The sequence below is a fragment of the Capsicum annuum genome, chromosome 11, assembly GCF_002878395.1.
Source record: "Capsicum annuum cultivar UCD-10X-F1 chromosome 11, UCD10Xv1.1, whole genome shotgun sequence".
NCBI lineage: Eukaryota > Viridiplantae > Streptophyta > Magnoliopsida > Solanales > Solanaceae > Capsicum > Capsicum annuum.
Window position 1 is genome coordinate 19,625,535 of NC_061121.1, and position 25,353 is coordinate 19,650,887.

At 31.2% G+C, this 25,353-nt stretch overlaps 1 protein-coding gene and 2 pseudogenes across 1 annotated transcript; 1 reads left to right on the forward strand and 2 right to left on the reverse strand.

The window, feature by feature from the left end:
• Positions 1 to 342: 342 nt before the first annotated feature.
• On the reverse strand, positions 343 to 3,235 carry LOC107846685 (annotated as a pseudogene).
• Positions 3,236 to 17,338: 14,103 nt separating this feature from the next.
• Positions 17,339 to 18,392, reverse strand: LOC107846684 (annotated as a pseudogene).
• A 547-nt stretch (positions 18,393 to 18,939) lies between these two features.
• On the forward strand, positions 18,940 to 19,341 carry LOC124888797 (putative glycine-rich cell wall structural protein 1). Its single transcript, XM_047400090.1, has one exon. The coding sequence runs from the start codon at positions 18,940 to 18,942 to the stop codon at positions 19,339 to 19,341; it is 402 nt and encodes a 133-aa protein (XP_047256046.1).
• The last annotated feature ends 6,012 nt before the right edge of the window (positions 19,342 to 25,353 follow it).

The window sequence follows — 25,353 nt, forward strand, 5'->3', positions numbered from 1 at the left end:
TCATAACTTTATCGCAAAAATGTATATCTGACCATAATTATATATGTGAAACATTTAGTATTGACTCTCTAATGACTCTCCAACATATACAGATCGACTCTATCTATAGAAAGAGTTACTTGGATGATATCCCTTTAACGAGAACGTAAGTAGCACATTTTGAACCATATGAAACAATAAGAATTATGAACAGAAAGCACCACGTCAAGGATAAAAATCATTACTTTATAGCAAAAATTGTACATCTAACAACAATTAATACATGTGAAACATTTAGTATTTACTCTAATGATTCTCCAGCATATACAAAAATCGACTCTATCCAAAGAAAAGAATCACTTGCTACAATAATTGCTTGTTCTCCACTAACCACAATCTCATTTTAATCAATCTGGCATAGAATTCCCCTTCACTAACCTTCAACATCTCCGATAAAGACATCGTAAATCCATGCTCCACCAAAAACCTATTCCTAGGCTTAATCTTTCCTTCCAAACTAAACAAAAAATACTTTGAAAACTTCTTCAACTCTCCTATATTCCTATCCATTTCCTTAAACAAATACTCAACTTTCGGCTTAAAATTCTTCTCAATACTAAATGTCAACAATCCAGGTGATCTCAGTATCATACTAACCACATTATTACGTGCAATTCCTAAACTAACCAAGTAATCAATTTTCGGGGTCAACGTATGCTCAACACTATATACAAGTAGTACATCAGTTTGACAAGTAATCCTATTCAAACCCAAAAATCCAAATACTTTCAAGAGCTGAAATATGGGGTTCAGTTGTTTTTCAACACTAGACACCAAAATTCTTGGACAACGGATAATACATCTACGAATGTCGTTTAAAGGTATTGCAACTTCGTTTACAGAGAATTCAAATATGGGTAAAAATCAGTATAAGGATCGGAATTTAAGAGTTTGGGATGCATATCAAGTATTCGACTAATTGTCGAACGTTCAATTCCCATTGAATTGAGGCAAATTTCAACGGATTTGATTGGTTCAAGATTTGCTGAACGGAGATTTGGGTTTTGTTGAAGGGCTTTTGTGGGGTTAATTTTAATTTGTTCAAGGTAGAGGAGTTTTTCTCTGAATTTGAGTCCATAGTCAGTTTTGGAATGGTGGTTTTTATAAATTTCGGAGAAATTGAGGATGCAATTGGTAAGGTCTGCGTGTACTTTATTCTCGTCAGACAACACAAGTGAAAAATTGAGGATGTAGTGTCTCTTTTATGTGTACAAGGTAGTGACAAAGTGTGTATACATTCTACTCTAGTCAGACTCGATGAGTGGAATTTCATGGATTGTGAACGGTTTGGAGTGATGGAAGGAAAAGGGGGTTGGTTTAGCATATTTGGTGAAAGAAGTGTATTGACATTCTTTGATTTTGTTGAAGCTCTATCTACAAAGATGATAATTCATACTAAGTTTTTTGTGCTTGTGTTTTGTAGGCAAGTTTTACAACCATCGCCTTATCACATTAATAAATTTTAAGTTAGGCATATATTATTATATTGAGAGTAATGAAATTTATAATAATATTTTAAGTTGTTCAAACTTTTATGGCATTAATAATCAATTATATTTTTAAAATTATTTAAGTTTTTAATTATTGTGATTTATAATATTTTTTCTTCTATTCTACTAATTAGAAGTGACATAGTAAAATTATTATAACAAATACTTGTGAATTTTTTTTAAGTGGTCTCATATAGGACGTCAAGTTAATTTAAACCATCAAAAAATAATTTATCATTATATGTCTATTTTATCCTTTTTATTAAATATTATTAATTTTTAATACTTAAATGACTTTTAATAATTAATTATGAGTGATATAGTAAAATTACGGCTGAAGCAGTCATGTCATAATTAATGTTTATTTTAATTTTTTATTAATTATTATTAATTTTTTTAATACGTCAATGACTTTATAATAATTATTTAGAGATAATATAGTAAAATCACGATTGAAGCAGACATGTCGACCATGAGCAGACTGCTTCAGCTGCTTATTGTGACTTATTATATAGTAGAGTGTATACCGATTTCCCATTTTTTGAGTTTCGTATTGAAGTATCGGGTGTGTGAATTTTTTATTTGAATTGTCACCAATTATTAATTTATTTTTTAAAAAAATTGAATACATTATTTAGATAGAAAAATTGAGCAATTGATAATTGAGGATGAGTGTTTTGATAAATAATTTATGATATTTGAGTTGAGAAGCGCACACACCTAATAATTGATGTTACTAAAAAAAGCGGGATGGTGTAAGGGTTTTAACCCTTCACTTTTTCTCATTTTAAAACATTTTCAAAATTAAAGATGAACTAAAAGCACTTGAAATAATTTAATTCAAACACCCTCTTAGTTTGAAATATCACTTACATATATTGACTGAAGTATATCTTACTTTTCATTATTATTTAGAGAAAAACTAAGTCGTATGCTTGGAAATAAGTTATCCCTAATATAAATAATGAGATAAATATAAAATAATTCTACATTATTTCAAAATTATTATACATTTTACTTCACATCAAACGAAAGCGATTAAACGTTAAATTTTTTTGTAAAAGTTGGTTTGTAAAGTTGGATATTTTTCGAATAGGAATTTTGACCTTCTTTGAACAGCTACTTATTAGAAAAAATTACATATACTACAGCTTATCTTTATTAACTACATAAAATCTCTAATTTTTTTATTAATTACCCAAAATTTCTTTTTTTTTTTTTAAATAATTGGATACATCCACAAAATCATAAATTTTCGAATACATAATTTTAATTATATCTCTCTCTTTGATTTAGTTAATATATTATACAGAAATGAACGTATCTCATAAATTAAAATTATATATCTGATTACTGATTATCTATACGAGCAAAAATAAAGTAATTAATTATTACATTTTAAGTCCAAAATTAGAGAAAATCATAAAATCCTCCCTAAAGTCATTTCAAGTAAATTTAATATATCCCCTAATCAGGAGAATGTCATCACTCTCCAAACTCGCGTGAGAAGGGTAAAAAATATAAATAATTATCAGGTCACAATTTATTTATTTATTTATTTTTACTTTGTTTTTTGGTCTTGCTCCATTATTCTCCTCCTTTAATTTTACAACCACCATGCCACCCACCACATGTACAGCCACCAGCCACAACCACCTTATCCGTTTCTCTTCCTCCATCACTATCCCGACTTCCAACTCTTCCATTCCACCGGAATAAAGAATAGCAAAATACTATTTTTTTGGGCATAGGACGGAGAGCTTGCCGGAAGTGTCTATTATGGTTGTTAAAGAAAGCCTAATTGCTAAATCTTTACAGAGGTTGTTCAGTTTATGGAGAAATACAATTGTCATGCCACATGTGTTTGTTGTTAGTCTTATGGAGTCAGACGATGGGTATTGACGCTGGTGACATTAAAAGGTTTCGATGATGGGTGTTGTGGAATTGATGGAGGTGGAGATGAAAGTGCGAGTTTTTTAATTGCTTCAGCCATTTAAATTCCTTTTAACAGTTTCAATACGGCCACCGAAATTTCAAGATAAAACTTTGCAATTAATTTTTTGTTCATTTAATCATTATATTGTAAAAATGATTTAGGATGGAACATCTGTCGTTTTGATACCATTTTTGAAATTCCAAGATAAGTATCGTGGCTGAAGCAATGGTGGTGAAATTAATATTGGCGACGAGTAGAGTATTGTGGGATTGATGAAAGTGAAGGTGAAATTGCATTTGGTGATGGGTATTGTGAAGTTGAAGATTGCAACGATGGTGTTAGTGAGAGCTTGGATGGTGGCGAGGAGTAGTTGGTGGTGGATTTCGTAGTTTCGCAGGCGATATGGTGAAGCACCAAAGCGGGCGGATGAAAAAAAGAAAAAGAAAAAAAATTAAAATATATACAAGAATAAAAACTGACACGTGGAGGTGGTGTAGAGCACCTCCCACTGTAGGTGTGGTTCTTTATTTTTTTTTAAGGGTTATTAAATTCACTTTAAATAAGTTGTAGTATTACATTTTCAGAAATGCAAAATTGGAATATCTTGGATCATTAGCACAAAACTAAACAATTGAAAGGAATGTGTTATGTGCTTTCAAAAATATAATTCTTTTTCTCGATTACACCATAAATCTTAAAGTATTTCTGCTATCGGAAGTTATTGGGTGAAAATCATTTTCCTTTCTCAATTTTGTCTTAAAAAATAAAGTTTTCCTCAACTTTGAACAATAGTTATATTTCCTTTTTTTATCTTAATTGAATTTTTAAAATGATGAGGGAACCCACAATCACTACTTTTTGGGTGTGCACAAGGTAAACTCTACTCCTGTTTAACAGCTCACAAACTACATAGGAGAGATAAACAACACTCGAAAAGCCCCGTGCGACGATTTTGACTCAGAAGGCCAATCCTTTGTTGTCACATGGAATCCAGAACTAAATATGTCATCAAACTTAAAAAGTGACAGAAATATGTAATATTTTTAAATGATGACGTAAATAGGCATTGAGCACAAAAAAATGTGCGCTATATGTGAAAAAATTTAGCAGATCAAAGTTAACTTCGGTTAATTTTTTTAAAAAATGGATAACCACAAATTAAGTGTGCTATCCTTTAGTTGATACTCTAAGTTGCTCCATGAGATTAAAATCTACTTGGAAGTTTATTGTTGTTCATTGGACTAAGAGGCATAGTATCAGCATATTGTACTCTGAATCAAATACTTACTAATCATGATCCACATATTATTCAAACATTAAATTCAAGTAGATACTCTGTGATCGTATGCCAAACGATCCCTCAACAGTTTCACTGGTAAGCACCTACAATTAGAGTTCCATACAATGAACAACAATAAACTCCCAAGTAGACTTTAATTACATGGAAACTAGGTAGACACAATATCAACTAAAGGATAATGCATTTAACTTGTGTGACATCCATTTTTTAAAATACTAGTGTAACAGAACGTGCCTCACACGTGTAACTTTTGATTATTTAAAATTAAATAATTTTATTTACTGCGAAGATTTTTAATGAACTGTAAAAAAAATCAAATCACTTGTCAAAAATTCTTCACACTTTGATATAATAATGTAAACATAAATATATATTTTAGTGTAAGCATATATATATTTTGCCATCAGAAATTTCAAGTAGTTGATGGATCATCACTTTTGCGTTTGTCATGCAATACCTGTTTCCCTTACTGTCAGAGGCTAAGAGAGACGAATCAATTTGAACCATATTTGTGGTATGATTATTTTTTTTCTTCTATATTTTAAATCTCTCCTTACTCTTAAAGTCAAATCTTAACAAAATCATTGATTACATTCTTATTACATACTTAACACTTTTAAAATTTTTGATACATCTTAAATTTTTCTTATCTAATGTTTTTATATTTATTCATAGATTTTTTAAATTTTCTTAAAATCAAATTTAGCTGTTAGAATTCTTAAACTAATGAAAAATGTATAAGTTATCATTAATTCTGATGAATTCTAATAAGGAAAAGGTTTTACCATGAATATATTTAATTAATTTTCAACTCTTAAATATTAGAAAAAAGTAATGAAAAGATGATTTTGTCTGAAGCAAAGACTTTTAATGAAGGGCAAAAAATTCAAACAATATTTCTAAGACCGTTCACACTTTTAATTTATTATATAGAATTATAAATATAGATTATAGATAAAACACAAGTTAATTACGGGTGTGTTTGGTATGATGGAAAATATTTTCCATGAAAAATGTTTTTCTGAAAAAGTTTTACTTGAAAATAAGTTGATTTTCTATTTATTTTCTTATGTTTGGTTGGTGAGTGAAAAATATTTTTCGAAAAATATTTTATGATGTTTGATTAGTGAGTAGAAAATATTTTCTAATGTTCGGTTGGTGAGTGAAAAAATATTTTTAAAAAAATACTACTAATTGTTAGCTAGTATATCACTGCCTCTAGCAACTCAACAATTTGTAAGAACTAATTTAAGCATAGTAGATAATATCAATATCGAGTACTAAAATGTTAAAAGTCACTAATTTTTAAGCAAATTAGCAAGCATAGGAGAACTTTTCAGCATAGGAGAACTTTTCAACATTTTGTTGGGACAATCTCAAAATACTACAATCAATAAAAATACCATTGAACGACAAGCTTATTCAACCTTGTGAAACAAGCTACAACAACGTCAAAATGGAATATACAATTAGCAAAAGTAACATAGGTAAGGCTTCCTCTATGCACATGAAAATAATAGTACATTCAAAGAACATTGAAAATAGAAAAAAATTTGGGCTTCACTATTTTTTATTTCAAGCAGTGAAAAATTGGAGTAAAGCACAGTGAAACTTTTTTTGAAAAATGTAAAATTTTTTGAGTAATGTGAATTTGAGTGTTTTTGGGATGGGGGAAGAGGGGTGGGGGTAGGAGCATAAAAGTCACTGTCATGACCTAAAAACGAGGGTCATAATGGAACTTGTCGCGGCGTACCTTGACAAGAAAGTCTATCACCCAAACTGATACGAAAAGAAGAAAAGACAGAAATATCCCACGGTAAGGCTTCTAGAATAAAGCCGAACCATATAAGTAATCATAACAATGCAAAAAGAACTTATCCAAAATGCCAATCATGCCCAAAACCAGGTGTTAATTGTGTAAGAACTACTAATACAACTCAAGAGTCAAATGCATCAAAAAAATAACCACAAAGGAATAATAACTGCCTCCGAATACTAATAAAGACATAACAACTATAAAAAGATAGAGGTGAACTTCGGACGCATGAATGTCCAACCGCTACCTTGGAAGCTCCAACAATCGCCCGAGTCAATCAAGCTGAGGCACACTCTAGCTAAGACCTGCACCGAAAGGGCGCAGTAGGCATGAGTACGGTTCACTTGTACTCAATAGTTATCATAGTCCGACCAAGTAAAGTAATAAATAAAGCATACAAATTATACACTAAGGGCACGTCACCTGCAATCCCAAAATATTCCACAACAGTAGCCTACACCGCTTGCACTAACAGTTCTAATTTATCTCACATATATTACAACAACACATCAAGATATTGAACACAGGTATACATTATGTCACATATAAATAGAACAAGAGAGAACATGTAGATACAAGATCATCAAATACACGTAAAGGAAGGTAAAACAAATACATAGATGACAAGTCAATAAGGAAATACAACACAATATAAACACAATAAAGTAAGTGCAATGTATATGATGATAATGATGATGATGATGATGATGATGCACGAGGTCGTCGCACAACTTCCGGAATCATCGCACAATCCCCGTATACACCTACAGAGCTAAAGCTTCCCGATGTAGGATCCATGGGGGATTCTTCAACCCATATACAATCCACATATCTTATATCTCATTTCCGGTATATCCCTCGAAAAGGATTTTATAAGGTGTTATAATATTTTTTTAAAAAAGGGGTTGCCAGTGTTTCTCAGATGTTGCCACGGTGGTACCAATGTTTCATAAATGAGTATGATATGAAGATGTAATGCTCACAACCAATCACATGATATATTTCCACAACCAACCACAATGATATATTCCCACAACCACATGAGCCAATATCCACTTATTATTTTCGTTTCATCCATGAATTTCCACATGGCTTATATGCAAATAAAGTATGAATATAATCACAATACATCAATGGCACCACATTAAACAACATAATACAATTATTCACATGTATTCAAGGCTATCAATATCACATAGGATCCCACACGGTCAAACATATCATATAATATGTCAATTTCGACAATTACATCACATATAGGCCCCCACACGGGCACAACACATAGATAGTCATTTTTCATGATTAGTTCTCACCCTTAACATGCATTTTGTACCATCATTTACTACCCAACCCAGTCTGAAGAGGTTAGTCATAACCTACCTCCAAAGCCGAAATCGGTCCGCTACACTTGAACCCGCGACCTTACTTTTCACGAATAATCCCAAACTCTACTAAAAACATCAAATATGAAATCTATGCGTAAAAAAAAATCAACGACACCCATATTGACTATTTTTAGTCTGGGGTCAAAATGGGCCCCCAAAATGAGTTTTCGTAAAAGAAGGGAAAAATCGAAATTTTACTTCAAAAATATGTTCCCCATATTTTTAGGAACCTACAGCTGAAAAATCAAGTTAAATCGAGTAAACAAACGGAGTTTAAATCGAAGAAAAATCATTTTTGAGCATTACCGGGTAAAATCTTTGAAATCGGGGTTAAAATCAAGAATAGTAGTTATTTTGAAGGTTAAATTGATGAAAAACTAGTAATTATAAGATAAAAATATTATTCAAGTGAAAGGGGTAAAATTTGGGTTTAAAATCAAGCTCTAAGATTTTTGAAATTTTGAGAAATTAATCAAGAAATTACTAAGAAAAGAGTGAACTCTTACCTTAAATCCGTAATAAAATCAAGAAAAAGATGTTAATCTAGCTTCCCATGCTCTCACAAACTTTACTTTTAAGCTCCCAAACTAGTTAGGGTTTAACTCCCAACAGGCAAGATAAAAAATGAGCAAAATAGGTCAAAAATGTTTATTTATCAGTGCAGATTTTTAATCTGCACTGCTATCTAAAAAACACTATTTTTTTTTAAAACTCAATCCGAACTTCAACGGGGTGCTCGGGATTCGTTCGGAGTACGATTTATGCAAACGAACGATGTAACCACACTAAATTCAACGTTCCGAATGCGATGAAAATATCAAATTTTCAAAACAATATCGTTTTCACAAAATTCACCCCCGAAACCCGAAATCCCAATTTTTCAAACCTAGGGTCGAAATGAGATTTAAAAGCCGTAAAATCATATCAAATATGCTAACACCCTAAAATCAATATTCCGGATCTGCTGGCGAAGTCAGATTTTTCATCCAAGGTTGTTTCGATCAAATGTGGGTCCCACATTCATATTTCTACTTTTTCAACTTTCCAAATAATAGGTCGAAATGATCTCGGGTGCATCGGAACCCGAACCAAAGATCTACCTAGACTAAAATTGATATTCCGGAGCTGCTGGTGTAGTCCGTTCGGCCATCTGTCGCACGGATCAAAAGTTATCTACATAAGGCCAAAATAAGGCTATCGAAGTCATCAAAAACCGCAATATTGCATAAATGATACAAAAATGAAGAGAAAATCATGCCAATCACTCCCACACCCAATAAATATCATAATGCAACTATGGAGAGGGGTAAAATAGTCAAATCACACAAAATCATAAATTTCACATATTTTATCAAATTTTTAGGTCGTTACAGTCACATATGTCATTTTCCAGAAAATAACTTTCCATGGTCCATGAGGGAAGTCATTTTTCCTCAAATAGAGGAAAATGAGTTATTTTGGAAAATATTTTCTCAATATTTTATTACAATCAAACAAGAAAAAATAAGAAAAATATTTTCCAGAAAACATTTTCCATCATACCACACCCTACATGGAAACTAGATAGGCACAGTATCAACTAAAGGAGAATGCATTCAACTTGTGTGTCATCCATTTTTTAAAATATAACGCACAAAACTTATGCGCCATATTTCAAAAAATGGATAACGCACAAGTTAAGGGCGTTGTACACATTTTAAAAATTAACCAAAGTTTAACTTTGGTCCATTAAATTTTATATAAATAGTGCACATTTTTGTGCACGCTACGTCCCCAATTAAAACATGGCATAGTTCGGTCACTTTTTAAGTTTGATGGCATACCTAGGTTCCGAATTTGTCACAGGCAGGGGTTTGGAACTTGAGACCTCCATTATGGAAGTCCCAAGCCAAAAAATCTGAGCCACCCCGAAGGGTTCTGTCAAAATATCTTATCGAGCTTGAGAGCTTAAACATGCTTCAGATTGGCCTTTAACAACACTTTGTCAAAACATCTTACCAAGCATCAAGGCTTAATCAGCTTCAAACAAGCCTTTAACAACACTTTCGAAAATATCTTACCAAGCATCAAAGCTTAAACACGCTTCAAACAAGCCTTCAACAATAGTTCTCAAAATATCTTACTGAGCAATAAGGCTTAAACACACGTCAAATAAGCCTTTAATAACACTTCTCAAAATAGCTTACCGAGCATCAATGCCTAAATACACTTCAAACAAGCCTTTAACAAAAGTTGTCAAAATATTTTACGTCCTTAACTACTACTTCTACCAAAAATATATGCCAGCAAATTTGTCAATCCTCTAACTATGCAAACCTTTTGCAATTCATACTAATTTCCAAACTTGACCTCTCCAAAACGCCAACTGGCAAACTCCAATCGACACATTCAACTCCTATAAGATGCACCCATTGCAAATTATTACTGCAATGAACCAAAATTTTCTTCAACAATGGTATTTATCGATTCTTCAAATTCTCTGCTTTTGAGTCAATTATTCAAAAAGGTTACTTTATACTAGATAATGTTTTCTTCACTATTGAAAGTTAATAAAGAAAGTGAGAAATTCATAATTGGGTGGAGGGGAGTAAGGTTCGAAAACTCCGTATGCAAATTACCGGAATAAAATTATCGCCGACTTTATTTTTTTATGAAAAAAATGCTTTGATGTGGGTTTAAATGTTCATGGAAGAACTTCAGAAACCATCTTTTGAGTTGGTCGGTATGGAAATGGTGGTGGTCATGACTATGAAAGCAAGCATTGACGAAGACTGCAGGAGAAGAAGAAAAGAAAAGAAGAAATTACGAGGCAAAATGTGATTGGTGTGTGCCATACACTAATTTTCTAAAAATAGTCCGGGTCAAAAAAGTGATATTTATATCACTCCAAGTAACTGTAAGGTGGTCACAGGATCAGGGAACAAAGTTCTAGCGTCTCTTTGAAAATGGACCATAGTTCAGGTGTATTTATGTATTCTCCCTAAGTAGAACAAGGAAAAATATTCTCGATCTCGAGGACAGTCAGCATCCAAATTTATGATAGCAAGAAAATTGATCTATATACACAAATTCATGTTTAACATAGGGTAAAACACATGTTTAACATAGGGTAAAACACAACACAAATATCCAACTTTAAAACTCAAATATCAGAGCATATGATTTGTAGATAGGATCCGGGCAAACAACTCTTCCCCCAGTTAGTGTTACACCATCAAGGAGGCAACTACATTAGCGTGGCAATAATTCAAGAACTTCTTCCTCCAAGGTTCAACCAACTCTCAGTCCACAACCCTGGCAAGTACATGTTTGATACTATAGAAGAAAACCCAAGACATAAGATTTTGTGGATCTATAGAGTCAGATAATGGAATACCGACGTGAATATGCCAATAATAAATTAGACGATAAATAAAGTTACCATAATCAAAAGTATAAGATTTTTCTACAAACTTGGAGAAACACGTCATGCAAAGTAATACCACTAAAATAAGCATTGCTATTATGGGCATATAATGAATTAAAGAAAACAAGATGAAACTCGGGAGTTGGACAAGATTGCAGACAACAGAAAGTTGTTAAACAAGTGCTATTGAAAAGGACAGTTAAATCATCGACATATGTTATAGCATAAATCTTATAATTATTTACTACCCACTATTTCAATTGGAAAAAAGAGAATGCAACAGAATTCTCTGACTACATAAGAAGTTTCTAGCATACTTCAATCATTCAATCGTATGAAATAGTCATCCAATCAGTAACCTTATGTATTAGCTAATTAATCATCATATTAATCGCCAATGACAATGAACTAAACCTTGCAAGCACACTTAAATAGTATAGTCTCCATTCCAATTTATCTGACACTTTCATTTTGAGTCGTCGCCTAATGTTTGAATCAATTTTTTTTAAGACAACTTCCACAACTTCAAGAATAAAAAATTCATCAATTATTCAAAAATTTTGAACTTTTATGTGATGTTTTCTGCATCAAACTAACTTTTCAATCAGTATTGTACTATTCTCTTTCACTATTATTAATACGGTATAGAAGTCAAATTAACATATTAAACTCTGTCTAATCTAATATACTCATATAAAAAGAACAAAGGAAAAGGTTAAGTGCCTCATATATCTAAAGTGATGAATCCTAACATCAATAGATAAGACAGAGCAACGACGCATATTATTATTGTATACACAGAGCAATGTCTGTTAGTAGGCATAAAATCTCCTACCATACCAGGGAAAATCACATTCATCTACCATATGTGTGACTATAACTAAATCCACTAGAAATTATTCAATGACAGAATGCTATCTTTGAGAAACAAGTAAGGGTGTTAAGTGGGCAGGCCGAGTCAATCCGAAATCGGCCCGTTAAGTTTAACCGGGTTGTGGGCCGATTCGGTTCCGGACCTTGTCAAACAGGTCGGGCTGGTTCTGGGCCCAACAGTAATTTTTTAAAAAACAACCCTGAACCGGCTCAGTTAATCTAGCTCGGTCCAACCCATCTAAACCCGGTCAAAATTGGTCCAAAATTCGATTAAAATAAAAAAAATAAAAGAATTTTTTCAATATACACTATATATACCCACCTATATACATTTTAATTTTTAAATATGTTACACAATATATATATACACTATATATATAGTATATAGTACATTAGAATTTAAAAAACATGTACACAATTACACATGTAATCGCGTATATGACGATATATTAGTTATACATATACTACTCTAAATAAAACATATTACATATGTTACAAGATATGTAATACAATATAATGATATATATATTAATTTATAAAATATATACACATATATACGTTAAATATATAGTACTTTAGAAGATATATATACACATATATACATACCATTCAATATATGTACTACTTTAAATAAAACATATACTACAATGTATACACACACTATATATATAGTTATATAGTAATTTATAAAACATATACAAGTGTATACGTACCATTCAATATATAAGTACTACTTTAAATAAAATATACTACAATATAATGATATATATACTAATTTATAAAACATATACACATGTATACGTTAAATATATGCTACAATGTATAATAAATTAATAATACTTGATAGTAAATTAGTAATATATTAAAACTAAGTATTTAATTTAAACTAGAAATTCAATTTAAACCATTAAATGAAAAAAAAGTACATAAGTAAGGAGTGAATGAATGTTATATTTTATTGATTGCAAAATGATCCAAAATTTATAATTTACATGAATGAAAAATTTATAAATTTTGCATCATTTTTTCCAACTCATTCATGTTAATACTAACGGGAACTTGCCTAGGATAGTCAAAGTCATTAGGGGTAAAATCATGCATTGGACTTGATTCTGCTGAGTTCTCCGCTGAAGTTATAACTTCGTCTTTCGGCTCCATCTTTTTTCCTTGATTTCTTTGTTTCGCTCTAATCCAGTCTCTAAGGCAAACTAGAACATTCATAGAATTGTTTCCCAATGAGTGTAGGTTGTCTCAAGCTGTTGACGGCCCTGACTAAAAGCGCTCTCCGATACAATGGTTGACATTGGAACATTTAATATATCTTTAGCTAATCTTGAAAGCACGGGATATTGTGTCTCATTTTTGATCCACCAATTCAACGTGTTTATCCGTCATTTGCGATCCTCTAGCGGCATCCGAAGATAATACTTAAGCTTTTCCCGATAAGTTAACGTGTAAGATCCCGCCTCAACACTGTTCCAACAATTTAAATCAAAAAAATGATCAGGAAAACCACTATGTGCCAACCTATTAGAAGATGATGGCTCCTCAGGAGGATGAGGAGCGACATTTGGAGTGATATTTATCGGTACAGCTAAATCAATTAAATCAGCATAATGGTTATGTAATTTATCTATGTAACCGTTCGCATCACCCATAGCCGTCCACAAATCAGGTTGTTCTTCTTGAGCATCAGAATCATTGTTAGTATTTATCTCTAAGTTAGAATAAATAAGAATACTAAAGTGGCACATAGTAGTAAATTTCATACACGGATTTAGCATAGCACCAACCAAGTAAATAGGGGGAATTAAAAAAAATATTTTTAAAATTTTTCAAACATAGCACCAACAACGTCTTTGTAACCTTCTTTATTTTTATATTCTTTAAGCAAACCAAAAATATCGACTATATATGCTAAAATATTACAAACAATAGGATAATAAGCGCAAAAAAAATCAACCGTAGCTAAATAAATTTTTTCCAAAAACTTAAAAAGATCATTAATTACAGCTCAATCAGAATCATGTAACATCCATTCAGACGAATCAACAAATGAACCACAATGTTGGTTAAAAGTTAGTGTAATAGAAACTCTATATTTATAACAAGTTTTTAAAAATTCATATGTAGCATTCCATCTAGTATCACATTTTTCAGGAATCAATATTGGTGCAAGTCTATTTTGTTCACATTTAACTTTAAATTCTTTCATTCTTGATCTACGATTATTTCCTTGAATAAAACCAACATCAAGATGAATTTTTTCAATATAAAGCTCAAAAAACTCAAGACCATCTCTTACAATTAAATTATATATATGACAAGCACACTTAATATGAAATATTTCAGGTAACGGCGACGATAGCTTAGCTTTTAAATTTGTAATAGCAGTCTTGTTGTTAGAAGCATTATCAAAAGCAATACATAAGATTTTATTTTCAATACCATACAATTCTACAACTTTACCAATCGATTCAGCAATAAATTGTCCAGTATGTTTACGATCTTCATCATACAAAAAGGTTAGAATACATTTTTGCATGACAAAATTACTATCTATCCAATGACAAGTAATGATTAAATAATTATTTTTATTAACAGCACGACCAAGATCAGAAGTTAGAGACATTCTACATTGAATATTTTTTAACAATGTAGATAAACAAAAACAATATTGTGAATGAAGTCTAAAAATATCAGTCCGACAAGTACTTCTAGGAATACCATTAAACATAGGATTATAAATTGCGTGAATATAATGAATAAAAGCATCAGAAGAAGGAAAACAAAAAGGCAAACAACCCACAGCCACCATTTTTGCTATTTCTTCACGCTCCCTCAATTTATTATACTTCTTAATTACCTGACCGGTTGTTGGGTCCATTATAGTTTGTGTTGGCCCACCAACATCCCCACCACCTTTTGCAATATTTAACTCTATTTCATGATCATCACTTACATGTCTCATTAACGTACAGGTACCCCCTTGCTTGCCTCCTCTTTTATGCTTATATATTCATTGATAAATATTGCGTTGCTCCTCAATATCTGATATACGATCAAAAAAATGTCATGCAATACTAGTTGGTTTACGAGCTCTTGGGGCACAGGGAGGACGGGGAGGGCGATTAACCGATTCAGATCTAATATTAGCATTTCCTACTATAGGTGTCTCACCTATATTTTCATCATCTTCATCTAAATCAAGCGCATCTACTTCATTTTCTTTTTCTATACCGTAATTTTTCTGAACTTCTACATAATCCATATCGTGAGCACCTACACCTAAAGGTACACCTACTTCTTCCTCAAAAGATTGACTAAGAGGTACCGGAGGCACACGGGTATATCTACTGCTTGAACTACCTTTACCGCTAGTAATTCATTTTTTACTACCACTACCACTTCCGGGATAATTTTTTTTACACTTTTAGAGGCAAGGTTTCTTAATTTATCCATAATATAAATCAAACTAAGAAATTTCAAAAAACAAAAATATAATAAAATTAAATATTCAACAATTAATACACTAATTAAAAATTAAAAGTAAGAGATGGAACGACAATACCAAATTTCAGAAGTATTAGAAGGTTGCGACTTTAGAAACTTCCATTCATACTTTGTAATCGCAAAATTAAAAAATTAAAGTGAGCACTTTAGGAAATTAAATATATAGAATATTTGAGAATTGAGATTTGAAAGAGAATGAGATTTGAGAGAATGAAAAATTGTATGGAAAATGATTTGAAAGTGTAGGGTATTTATAGAATTTTTTTGGGGTTCAAAATAATATTTTAAATGACAAAATTTTTTTTTTTAATAAAAATGGGCTAAGTAGCCGTTTGGACCTAAAAACAGCTATATAGACGTTGGGCCAACGACTACTTTTGGGCCCAACGGTCCAATTCCACTTTTTTTTTAAAAAAAAATCCGGGCCTGGACCGGTTTTGTTCTGGGCCGGATTAATTGGGCCTCAAAAAAATAACCCAGCCCAAAATTCGGTACCCTACATCCCATGGGCTGACCGGGCCGAATCAAATAGGGCCGATTTTGTTATGTGGGCCGGTTCAGGCCGGGTCAAACCGATCCAATTGATAGGTTTAGAAGCAAGTACTATATGGACATTCATGCACAAGATCAATACTTCAAAATGCTAAATCATTTAGTAAATGATATTCTTTATCAACAGCAAAATTATAGCAAACTTCGAATCGCATTCCACATGAAAAATCACATCAAGGATAAAAATCATTAAAAAATCTACATCTAGCCACAATTAATATATATGAAACATTTAATATTGAACTATAATATTTTCTTTCACGATTATTAATAAGTAGAGAGGTGACAGTATCATCTTCACTCTGTCCAGTCGAATGTAGTCATATACCAAGAATGGAGAGAGTATTTCATAAGAGCCCCGGATAACTAAAGATACGAATCCTAACTTCAACAGTCAGGACAAAGTTGTAAGTCCTATTGTTATTGTGTACACAGAGCAACGCCTGTTTGTAGCTGTAAAATCTCCTGTAACTACACATTCCTCTACCATAGGTGTGGCTAAAACTACATCCGCTTATACAAAGACAGATAACAAATGCAATCTTTGAGAAACAGGTACTAGATGGACACGAATGTCAAATCATCAATAGATGAAAGATATTCTTTATCAACAATAAGAACATAGTTAACTTCGAATCACACTCCACATGAAACTATAAAAATCATGAACATGAAACACCACATCAAGAATAAAAATCATTACTTTAGTGCAAAAATGTACATCCAACCACAATTAATATATGTGAAACATTTAGTATTGCTCTAAAGATTCTCCAACATATACAGATCGACTCTATCTATAGAAAGAGTTACTTGGATGATATCCCTTTAATGAAAATGAAAGAAACACACTTTGAATTGCATTTCACATGAAACAATAAAACCATGAGCAGAAAGCACCATATCAAGGATAGAAATCATTACTTTACATCTAACAACAATTAATACATATGAAACATTTAGTATTGGCTCATATGATTCTCCAACATATACAAAAATCGACCCTATCCAAAGAAAGGAATCACTTACTACAACAATTGCTTATTCTCTACTAACCGCAATAATCGCATTTCAATCAATCTGGCATTGAATTTTCGATCACTAACCTTCAGCATCTCCGATAAAGACATCGTAAACCCATGCTCAACCAAAAACCTATGCCTAGGCTTAATCTTTCTTTCCAAACTAAACGAAAAATACTGCGGAAACTTCTTCAACTCCCCTATATCCCTATCCATTTCCTTCAATAAACACTCAACTTTCGGGTTAAAATTCTTCTCAATACTAAATGTCAACAATCCAGGTAATCTCAATATCATATTAACCACATTTTCACGTGCAATTCCTAAACTAACCAAGTAATCAATTTTCGGACAAAACGTATGCTCCACACTAGATACAAGTAGTACAGTATTTTGACAAGTAATTCGATTATGACCCAAAAATCTAAATTCTTTCAAGAACTGAAATGTGCGATTCAGTTTTTTTTTCAACACTAGACACCAAGATTCTTGGACAGCGGATAATATATTTACGAATATCGTTGAAAGGTATTGCAACTTCGTTTAACAACAAATCGAAAATCAGGTAAATATCGGTATAAGGATCAAAAGTTAAGAGTTTGGGATGCATATCAAGCATTCGACCAAATACCAAACGTTCAATTACCATGTAAAATAGGCAAATTTTAACGTATTTGATTGTTTCAAGATTTGTTGAACGAAGATTTGGATTTTCTTGAAAGGTTTTTGTGGGGTTGAGTTTGAGTTGTTCAAGGTAGAGAAGTTTTTCTCCAAATTTGAGTGCACAGTTAGTTGTGAAAATGGTTGTTTTTGTGGGTTTCAGTGAAATTGAGGATGTAATTGGTAAGGTATGCATGTACTTTATCCTCGTCAGACCACATAAGTGGGATTTTACGGCATATGTTGTAGTGTCTCTTTTATGTGTATGAGGTAGTCATAAGGTGTATGTACATTCTACTCTCGTCAGGCTCGATGAGTAGAAGTTTATGGAATATGAGGGGTTGGGAGTGATGGGAGAAAAAAGGAGTGTGGTTTTGGGAGGGTTTAGCCTTGTAAGCATATTTGGCGGAAGATGTGGAGGTGAAGAGGAGAAGAGTGTATTGGGATGCTTTGTTGAGAAAATTAAGTGTGGGGGGCGACAAATAAATTTTAAAATTAAAATTGGTGATAATTTTGATCAACTCAAATCAAATTCTTTTTAATTAATGATTAAAGCAAATTGAGGTGTAAAATGTAATTTTTTAAACTCTAAACTTTTCAAAAGTCCTCAAACTCCAAATTTTAAATTTTAGAATTTTCCCCTTTTGTTATCTTTCAATCTTTCTTGTTTTTTTCTTTCTCTCTCCAAATTTCTTTCTCCCCACCTTCTTCTTATTTTTTTCTCTGTCTCTAGATTTTCCTAATCTTCCATCTTTTCTTCTTCTTTTTACTTTCTCTTTTCATTTCGTTCTTTTTTCTTTTATAATCTTCATAGAATATTTTTAAAAAAAATTTAAGAAGTTTGAAAAGAATTTTTGATTTCTTTTAAAAATAAATGAATAAATAATTTAGCAAATTCAGCAACTACGAGAGTTACTTCAGTAACTATCATAGTTGCTACAACAGTTATGGTAATTGTTGTAACAACTACTATTAGTTGTTGTATTACAACAACTATCGAAGTTATTGCAGCAACTTCGATAGTTGCTGCAACAACTTCAATACTTAATTTCTGGAAAAAAAGATGTGGTTGGAGAAGGAGTCCACGAAAAAGTAATATTTATAATAAAAAGGAAGGTGTTGGTGCTGGTGGTGACACGGAATGCGAAGATGACATTTGTTGCGGTGTTGATAGCGACGGTGGTGGAGGAGAAAGAAAAAAAATAGGTGATGGTTACGTAGAGGGAGAAAATAATGGTGAATCTGGAGGAGGTGACAATGGTAGTGATAGTGATAGTGGAGGAAGAGGAGGTGGCGGTGGCGGTGGCGGTGGCGGCAACAAAAAGGGTGTGGAGGAGGAGTGGTGGTGATGTTATAGGGATCTTTGTGTAAATATGGTGGAAGGATCTTTATGTAAATAATAAAACTTGAGGGTTTTAAAATTAGTTTCATTAATACTAATCTTAAAATTGTCACCTATACTCAATATTTAAGATTTGTGTCACTTTTTTTTAGTTTTAAAACTTTTTTACCACCCTTAATTAATTTGCCCTACTTTGTTGATAATTCATAATTTTATGAGCTTGGGATTTTGTAGGTAAGTTTTACAACCATTTCCTTATCCCTTATTGCATATATTATTGAAAAATATATTTCATGAACACATATAAAAATATATGAAGAAAAAACAGAGATGAAGGCTTCATAATTTGAACAATAAACACAAAGTTACAGGCTTGAAAAGCGCACGAAACACTTTTTAAAAATGATATTTGCTCTCTCTCATCTGCGAGATTGCTATGGGATTTAACGCAAATAGCTTCAGTGGATATGACAAGCCTATTGAATTTAGAACTAAACAAATAGTGAAGAAATACTTATAAAGCAAGAAGTTAAGACTTGATCTTTTAAGGAAGAAGAAAAGCTTTGATGAAAGCTTTGTAAAAATATATTGTAAAAATTATGATAGAAATCTATAGATTTGGATTTAAATAGGCATAACTACATATCTTAGCAAACATAGACTCCTAATTACCTATTTAGTTTAAGTTTCAATTAATTACAATTCATAGTCCTCTTTTACCTATTAATTATTCCTAATTACAATTCATAGTCTCTCTTGTGTATTTTCTCTCTTTTTCTATTTTCTATTATCCTCCTCTCTTTTTTTCCTTTTTCAGTTTTTTCTTTTCCTTTTTTTTTTTGTTGTTTTCTTACTCTTTTTTTCTTTTGTTTTTTTCACTTTTTTCTTTTTTGTTTTTTTACTTTTCATTTTTTCTCCCTTTTTTTTTGTATTTTTTCTCTATTTTCTATTACTCTTCTTCTTTTTTAAAAAAATAAAAAATTCTCCTTCTTTTTCTCTCATTTTTTCTCCTCCTCTTTTTTCTTTTTTTTTTTTCCTTTTTATTTTTTCTTCTTCTGTTCATTTGTGCAAACTAGCAAACACAAATACAAGTGCAAACTGTAAAATACAAATATAAATGTGAAATATAACATACAAATACAAGTGGAAACTACAAAATATAAATATGAATTATAACATACAAATATAAATGCGAACTATATAATATAAATACAAATCTGAACTATAATATACAAATATAACTGTTAACTATAACATATAAATGCATGTGCGAACTATCATTTGTATTTTTTAATTATTGAAAAGGAACGATTGATTTTATTTCTAAGAATACTTATTTGTATTTATTTATACTAGTTGTGTATTTATTGATACAAATAAATATAATTCAAATTTTTATACAAATACAATATATATAAATACATATTGTATTTGTATTTGTAAAATCATTTGTTTGTAATTGTATTTGTATCAAGTGATATTTATTTATTTACAAATATGAATGATAATTTTGATATACAAATACAAAACGGTACATTTGTATCAAAAGATACTTTACATGTTTATATATCTTAGAATCGAAAAAATACAATTAATGCATTTACTTGTTTGTATACAAATACAAATAATAAATTATACGTAGTCACGGCTAAATACAATGTGCAATCAGCTTACAAGTACAAATACAAAATAATTCTTTATAAATAAAAAGATATCCAAGAAAATAGAATATAAATACAAGTATAATCCAAATATAATCTAACTATACAAACATAAAAAAATCATAATATAAATATAATTCAATATAATATACAGTCAATTATAAAATACAAATACAAAACAGTTCTTTAAAATATAAGTGTGAATTATATAAATGATGGTGCAAACTAACAAATATCAATGCAAGTGCGAACTATAAAATACAAATATAAATGCAAACTATAAAATATAACTACAAGCGCAAACTTTAAAATACAAATACAAATACAGTTGTATCAATGAATACAAAAATATAAATGATGATGTGACTACAAATATGATAAATAATTATGGTATTTACGTTATCATCCATTACTTGTGCTCGACTAGTCATAATTTTTAAAAATACAAAAAATATAAAATAGAACAAAAAAATGATAAGAAAATAAGTAGAAAAAAGAAAACAAAAAAAATCAAACAAGAAAAGAAAAGAAGAAAGAGAAATAGAAGTTAGAGATTAAAGAGAGAAAAAAAGAAAAAAAGAAAAAAGAAAAAAATAAAAACAGAAAAAAAAAAAACGGGGAAACCATGAAAAAGAAAAAAATAAAAAAAAATAATGATAGTGTTTTTGGTGAGATATGTAATGTATTTATGTTTTTTATGAATACAGACCACTAAGTAAAAGTTAATACAGCGGCTGAAAATCAAATACAACGGCTATAAATGGTAATTATGTAAAATGTGGCTATGGAAGGAGGATTTATAGCAAAGTGCCGCTATTTCTAAAAGATCCCCATTTAAATAACATTGTCGGTGCCCAAAGGATGAAAGGACACAATCTTTCACTAAAGAGACCTTTTCATAAAAGTCACAACCTTTTATCTAAGAGGCACCTCTTCCTATAAAAGATACCTATTCATTAAAAAGGCACATCTTTATTAAAATACTTATACTTATTAATTTTATTTAAATAAAATATTCAATATTCCCCCACTTATTTAAATATAAATTAAGTCACAAAGATCAAGTCATGTTCACGCATAGAATAATGTATCTTCGATTTGAACATCACCTTAGTGCAATGTCACAAGATGAAATTAAAATTTCGCATAGCATAATAGCTTTGAACATATTATTCCTTGTGATAACATCAGTGACACTACGCACATAAACATTTCATTCCTGACTTCCACTTAACATGTAGCACTTTTATGGCCATGTGTTATCCAAGATTTATGAACATTTATGAGAGCAACTTCAACTTTCAATCGAAGCGACACCACTTCTATGTTCATATCGTGAAGTTCTTTCAGTGTCTTTGTCATATTTGAGACACTTGATCCTTGAACTGGACCTCATTCTCATAGTTATTCATTTCATAGTGTTGGGTAGGGTTGCCATTATTGGTGGACCTAATTAAGGAGTTTTTATATAATCATATGTCATGACCCGAGCAGGGGCTCTAGACTCGACGGGCATCCCGAATCATCAAGGTCCGAGAGACCCCTGTAATGGCCGAACCCACTAGTGATATTGTCTGCTCTGGCCCAGACTCGCACGGCTTTAAAACGTGTCACTAGAAAGTAAGGCTTGCTTACTTATATACCCAGCGTCCCTCCCGTGTTTTGCCTATGTGGGACTCTTTATCCTAAGTTGGGGTTTTACATCATACTTCAAGATATATTGAACGACTTCCTTTTAATAAGTCTAGTAAATAGATTAGTCGAATTCATTTGACTTCGCCAATGTGATAGAAACATTCCATCTTGAATTAACTTTCTCACATAACCATGTCAAGAATTTATACGTTTTGACTTCTTGTTATATAATCGTTGTATGCTCGATCTAGAGTGGCTTGACTATCACAAATTGAGCTCATATTTTGAAAAATCAATGGATTCTCTTAATAATCCCTCACCACTCAACTCCTTTGATTTTCTTGCTTCTACTAATGCAAGATTTTTTTGGTTTCAAGAAATTGTACCTTCTCACGAGGTAAGTATCCATTATGTGTTAAATTTATTTTTCTTGTATCGATATATCTTTATAAAGTAGTATGAAACTTAGAGTTTCTCAGAACTAAAGAAAATCAAAACTCAACTATTGGCCCTTCCAATCGTACTTGTTTACACAAGTTAATTAGCTACGGTTCTTTCATCATCATGGACTGACTCGATCTAGGATCAAATAGGGTATTGACCACTTTTATGTTTAAGTGACTAAATTTATTTAGCACTTTTTCATGCAATGAGATTAACTCAACATATGTCCCCACTATTTTGTTTAATCTTGATACTCAATGTAATATCAATTTCTCCAAAATCCTTCATTATAATTTATAAATGTGAAAATTTTTAAAACCTTCTCCTTTCTATTATGAATTTTTTAAAACAAAAATCATTTCTTACGATCAACATATCGATAAACTATCACGCAAAATCACATATCCCTCAAAATAGAGAGTTGGGTCATACTAAAAGTTAAGTCAAATATTGACTTCTAATCATAATCAAGAAACCCCCACAATGTAAATATTTCAAGAGTCATAACCATCACGCACGAAAACTCGATTCAAAATTAGGTAAATTATATAAAATTATTGCCCTTTTTTAAAACATCAAACTCATAAAGGTCTTTAACCTTTAAAATACATCAAACAATAAAGGGAGAATACTCACAAAAATACTTGAAATTTGATCAGATTATCAGTTGAGCATACTGAACTTTGCGGGGGTCCTATTACCCCCCAGACTTTTTTTTCGTATTTTAATGGCATATATCTGCCACTTGGCACATTGCGTGTTAGTCGCGTGCATTGAGTGCGTGAACAGTGTTTAAAACGTTATAAAACTCTCTTTTTTGGCCAAACAACCCCTTAATTCTATAGTTATTTAAAGTTTTATATTTTTATTTATTTTTTCATTCTCTTTCTTCTTTCTTCTTTCTTCTTTCTTCTTTCTTTCTTTTCTTCAACAATGGTTGCTCCATTGTTGAATTGAAATTGAATTTGCACCATTGTTGACTTGAAATTGAATTCTTGAAGATTCCATTTCGAACTCGCTAATTGAAACTCAATGGAAGATTCAAAAGATTCAAACTCGGAAACTCGCTAATTGAATCTTCCGAGTTTCATTAATGAAAATTGAATCTTTCGAGTTTCATTAACGGAAGATTGAATAGCTTCATACATGTACAGTCCGTATTTTTGTGTTCATACATGAAATTAAATTTTTTGAATCTTTCGAGTTCCATTAATGGAAATTGAATCTTCGATTGAGTTTTCAATTAGCGAGTTCCATTCAATTAGGAAGTTTCATTGAATCTTCCATTAATGGAACTCGCTAATTGAATCTTTCGAGTTTCAATGAAAAACTAATGGAAGATTCCATTCAATAATTTGAAAAAACTTTCTTCATAAACTCAATGGAATTCAAAGTTTGAAACTTGAAATTGAATTTGAAAATTTTTGGAGTGATAAGAATGGACTTGAAGTTTGTAATTGACTCAATGGAATCATTTGGAATCTTTAATATGGTTGTAATGGTGAAAAAATGTTAAAAACTGATAAAGCGGAGAAGAAGCCGCGCGTGTACTGCACCTCCTAGCGTAAAAACTGGGAATAACGTTTCAGGGGGGATTAATTCCACTTTTAAAAAGTCCGGGAGGGGAATTAATTCCACTTAAAAAAGTATAGGGGGGGTAATAGGACCCCCGCAAAGTTCAATATGCTCCACTGAAAATTTGGTTAAAGTTCGGATATTTTCATGGATATTATCCCAACAATAAATATCATTTATTCTCATGATCTCAAAATTATAAAAATATTTTTCAAGTATTAACATGACCCTCATAAATAAAATAATTCATATCATCTCATGACTTGAAATAAACTTCACATATTATCTTTATGCAAGAATAACGTTACACAATGATCACATAAAAAAATATTATTTCTAAAAATATCAAGCATTATCATCACAAATATCATCTACCCTATCATTTATGAAAATAATTCACAAAATTACAAAGAATAGAAACTCATAGATAAATAATAAATAGATTTAAGTAAATGTAACCCGATTTTTGTTATCGCTTCTTCATACATATATTTGCCTCTTTAACCACAATCTTCATTTATTAGTTCACGTATATTTTTTCGTTCTTGATGTTGTTTCTCTCCAATCAGTGGCTTGACACAACAAAATTATTGTCTTGGGAAAGTTTTCAAGTGAGAGCCTTTCTCTGCCCCTATAATATTCACACAAGGCCTTCCCAAATTCTAAAGTAGATTAAATTGATATTCACATTCCAAAGTAGTGCA